This window comes from Elephantulus edwardii, unplaced genomic scaffold (assembly GCF_000299155.1).
Source record: "Elephantulus edwardii isolate Elephantulus edwardi_28Jun2011 unplaced genomic scaffold, EleEdw1.0 scaffold00002, whole genome shotgun sequence".
Lineage (NCBI taxonomy): Eukaryota > Metazoa > Chordata > Mammalia > Macroscelidea > Macroscelididae > Elephantulus > Elephantulus edwardii.
Window position 1 is genome coordinate 43,659,500 of NW_006399752.1, and position 4,948 is coordinate 43,664,447.

The 4,948-nt window shown below is 39.9% G+C and overlaps 1 protein-coding gene across 1 annotated transcript in view; it reads left to right on the top strand.

Annotated features, from left to right (window-relative positions):
* CATSPERB (catsper channel auxiliary subunit beta) overlaps positions 1 to 4,948 on the top strand; it is a 211,865-nt gene that overhangs the window by 167,616 nt on the left and 39,301 nt on the right. The window contains 2 exon segments of the mRNA XM_006879213.1: positions 303 to 638; positions 2,610 to 2,674. Coding sequence (XP_006879275.1) covers positions 303 to 638; positions 2,610 to 2,674 — 401 coding nt within the window.

Below are 4,948 nucleotides of genomic sequence, written 5' to 3' on the forward strand. Positions count from 1 at the left end.
CACTCATAAAACTATGAACAAGCAAGCATATACATACACCAATGATAAAGTAAGCAGCACTACACAATCCTTCCCCTCCCACCTTCCCATCCCCTCAATCTAGCAGACTGGCAGATAAATGATGCACCCCTAACAGCAAACCACAAAAACAAGCAAGTGAGCTGATAAGGAAAACTTGAAGCTCAAGACTGAACTCTGGCAAATGGAGCCTCTAGTTAAGACTGTAATTTAAAAGCTCAAATATGTGTGTTGAACATTAGCTGTCTGATTTTGTTCTTTTTCTTTTTCTATTTTAGCTCCAGGTATTACTTCCTTATTTCAGCAATCAGATCTACACAAGACTGTGGTCATTCCTGGTTTTAGCAGCTTCCTGATTATTAACATTACAGATGGTATGAATGCTTTGGCTTTGGCTACCATGAGTGCTATTGCACCCGCAAATGCTACCTTTCCAAGATATACTTGGCAATTATACAACTTTGGACTGTCTACAGGAAAAACATGGAGCATATTTTCAAAAGACTGTGATTACTGGTTTCAACAATGTGAAAATGAGTCCGTAGCACTCAATGTCCTTAGATATATTGATCTTGGTAAATATCAGTCTTTGACTGTTAAAGTCACGCCTTCTAGAAAAGGTATGTTTATTTTTACTGAAAACAAATGAGAATCTCAAAAAGGACATGTTGCTACTTTTCTTGAATGTAGAATATACTCTCTGATGGTTCTCTTATGTGTGGTTTATATATTAATGGTATTGTTAGCTTCTAATTATTGGGCACTTCCCATGTTGTAGGTTCTGTGTTATTTTTTTATACCTCATTTTTATTTAAGGATTTTAATGACCATCAATAGCTAACTATAACCCTCAATTTATAGTTGGCATAAATAAAGTTATTAGCTCATATTCACAAAGAGTTTTATTTTAGATTTTGCCATATTCTGTAAAGAAAATCTCTTCACTACTTTAATGTTGTTAGGATTATTTAAAGGAGAGAAAAAAATCCATTAGTATCATTCTATTCTTTCCCTCATTATTCCAGCTATTTCTTTTTTTCTTAAATACAAACTTTATTAAATATTCTACACAAGCAACATCTTGGGGGAAGAAAAGCAAAAAATTATAGTAAATAACTGACCCAGGATTAAAGGCATAAAGCAGTCGGATGGGAGGACAGGTAAGACAGAAAATAAAGGAAACCCTGGCACAGAAGAAAAGAGGGAACTCAACACTGATAAGTTAATGCACAGCTTTCTCAATGATGTGAGTCCCAGATACAAACCATAATGGGCTTTGGGCTAAGTTTTATAACCAAGCATTGACAGAGATGTGGCCTTAAGTCTTCCTACTTGGTAGTAGATGGAACTGTGATCATTAAATAAAGAAAAATGCACCAAGTTGTCGAAATTAGAAAAATTCTACCCATCGATCCAAAGGAGAAGCCAAGGGATTATTATTTCCATGGGACTCAAAGTAGGGGAAGAAAGTCTACTTTCAAACAAACAAATTCTGAGACTATTCTATTCAGAAACTATATCCACCAGATGCAGGAATTCCAGACTCACGTCTGGACACTCTAACTATTGTTAGGTACCACTAAGTTGAGTAAGACCCTAAGAACAGTGGATCTGAACCTTGTCTTATCCTGAGCCATCTTCACACTTCCTGACACACTAGAGCCCATTGAGGCAGTCACCATGTCAATAACCTCTTTGAAGGTCTTCCTCTTCTTTGCTGACCCTCCATCCTTTCAAGCATCATGTCCTTCTACAAGGAATAGCACCTCCTAGTAATATGCTCAAAGTATATGAGGCAAAGCCTCATAATTCTTGCCTCCAAAGAGCACTCCAGCTGCACCTTCTCCAAGACATACTTAACTTGTTCTTTTGGTCATCCATGGGATGTTCAGTGCTCTTCTCCAACACCACAACTTAAAGGCTTCAATTCTTCTTCTGTCATCCCTATTCACTGTCCCACTCTCAGATGCATAGCAAATAATCAGAAAGGCAAGGCCTGAATCAGACACACTTTAGTCCTCAAACTGGCATCACTACTCCTCAATAATTTAGAGAGGCCCCTAGCTGTAGACTTTCCCAGTACACTATGTCTCCTTATTTCCTGACTGCTGGTACCAAGGATGTTAATTGTGAATCCAAGTAAGATGAAGTTGTTGACAGTTTAATCTCGTCTCCATCCATCATGATGTTGCTTGTCGGTCAGTGGTAAGAATCTTTGTTTTCTTGAAAATTAGATGCAATCCATATTGAAGGCTGCATTCCTAGATCGTCTGCAACAAGGGTTTCAAGTCCTCCTCACTCGCAGCAAGCAAGGTTATGCCATTTGCTTAATGCAGGTCATTGATGAGTCTCCTTCTGATCCTGATGCCACATTCCTCTTCAACGTGTCCAGCTTCTCAAATAATTTGCTCAGCATACAGATTGAATAGGTGTGGAAGACCATACAAACCTCACAATACAAATACTCCCTTCTTAATTTTAAACCATGCAGCATTCCCCTGCTCTGTTTGCACAACAGCTTCCTGGTCTAGGTATAGATTTTGCATGAGCACAATAAAGTGCTCTTGGATTCCCGCTCTTTTCAATGTCAGCAACAACTAGTTATGATCCACGCTGCCAAATGCCTGTCAATAAAGCACAAATAGACATTCTTCTGGTATACTCTACTTTCCGTCAGGACTGACATCAACAATGATAACCCTGGTGCTATGACCTCTTCTAAATCCTGCTTTCACATCTGGTTGCTCCCTATCAATGTACTGTTCTAGCCAATTTTGAATGATCTTCAGCAGTACTGCACTTGCATATGATGATATTAATGATACCGTTTGATAGCTTCCACATTTAGTTGGATCACCTTTTTTTGGAAAGCCAGGAAGCTGTCCTCCAAAATTCTTGGCATAGACTGGTGAAGGCTGCATCTGTTAATTGAAACAAATCAAATGGTATCCCATCAGTCCTGGGGCCTTATTTTTTTTTTTTTGTCAATACTTTCATAGCAGCTTCCACTTCCAAGTTCATTACCCCCTTCATTTTCAATTCTGAAAATTGCACGAGAGCATCAAAAAGTCAAAACAAATGAAAACATGCTGAAGTAAAAGAGCTAAGCAGAAGATTTCAAAGGGCAGCTTGAGAGGACAAACCAAAGTATAATAATGGGATGTGCAGAGAGCTGGAATTGGAGAGTATTAAAAGGGGTAGAACTTGCTCTGCATTTCGCAAGCTGGGAGAACTGAAAAACAAATTTAAACATTGAGTTGCAATACTGAAAGATGCTATGGGGAATATACTGAATGATCCAGAAAGCATCAAAAGGATATGGAGAAAATACACAGAATCACCATATCAAAAAGAACTGATTGGCACTGAAGAACTTCAGGATACTACTATAAGCAAGTACAAATATTCTGGGAACTGTATAACAATTCCCCGTGACCTAATAAAGCAAAGAGTTGTAAAAGAATTAAGGGTGAAGCACAACACTCCTTAGTTCTGCACAGTCAAAGAGGGTTCCCAGGGTGTGGGTGGACTGTAAAACAAAAGGGGGCAAAAGTAAGCTGAGATGGGGGACCTCACTTCTGCTAAGAAATATTAATAAGGATTGGAATGTGCCCTTTGGGACCCACGTCCTTGTGCTTGGAAGTCTCTGGATAGCAGAGAAGTCCAAGACATAGAGATTTCTATCAAGTCAAGTAAGACCTGGCCTACAGATGCCGAAGAAAATGAAGACAAATAAAAAGACACTTGACACAGACAGAGCAGACCTTCCCTAGAGCCGGGACTCTGAATTGAGAGTGGTAAGGAGTTGCACAGCCAACTTAAAGGTCTGTGGTTCAAATCGACCAGCTGCTGCAGAAGAAAACTGGGCAATCTCCTCCCCCTCATACAGTGTCAACTCTGTCAGTTCTGACTCAAAGGCACAGAACAACAAAGGATTAGAAGGGAACCCCGGTGACCTAGTTGTAAGGAACTACACTGCCATCCCGAAGGCATGTGGTTCAAAATCACCAGCTGCTCCACTGGAGAAAGAGGGAAAGTGTCCTCGCGTGCGATTTACTGCCTCTGAAAATCTGCTCGAGGCTCAGCTATGAGTCAGATCTGACTTGACAGAGCATAGTAACCACAAGAAGATGTAAGGGAACTCTGAGGGTGTAGTCTACAGGGAGCTGTGCTGGCAACCCAAAGATGGTATCTCTCTGGTGGTTCAAATCCACCAGGGGCTCTGAGGGAGGAAGGGGGATAATCTCCTCCAGTGTAATTTACACTCTCTCAGAAGCTTACTGGAGGGTCAACTGTGGGTCAGTTCCAATTTGGGTTGTTTTTTTTTTTAAGATGTAAGAGAATAAATTTCTGTTTGTTAAATCCATCTGGTCCTAATATCTCAGTAACCACAATAGTAGATAACTAGGGTAAATCCTCCACAGGGCTATTTTCATAACTCAGGTAACATGGAGCTCCGTGGTCAAACCCACCTCCACTAAACATGAATTGAGGAAAAGAATATAAATACTATGTCAGGAAATGGAACCCTGGTTACATAGTATGTAATGCTGGCAGTGCCACCAGACACTTTGCAAGAGAAAGATGGGCAGTTACCTCCCAGGACTGACAGCCTCAGAAACCCAATGAATGGTCACAATGAATCGGAATCATCATGGCAGCAGTGGGTTGGGGTTGGTTCTGGTCTGTCAGGAAATTATCCAGCCCCACAGAGGAGAAGAGTCAACTGGCATGGGAAGCCAAAATACTAGAAAAGTCAGAAAGACTAGAAAACATGCTAAACTCTTAGAAAGGTAAAAGAAGATAAATAAAGCCAAAGGAAAGGACAAAGGCCTTTTTTTGTTGAAGGTTTATTTGAAGAAAGAAAACCAAATACAATGTATTTTAATTTTTATAATGAAAATTATACTTTGAAAACCACCTGGAAGAT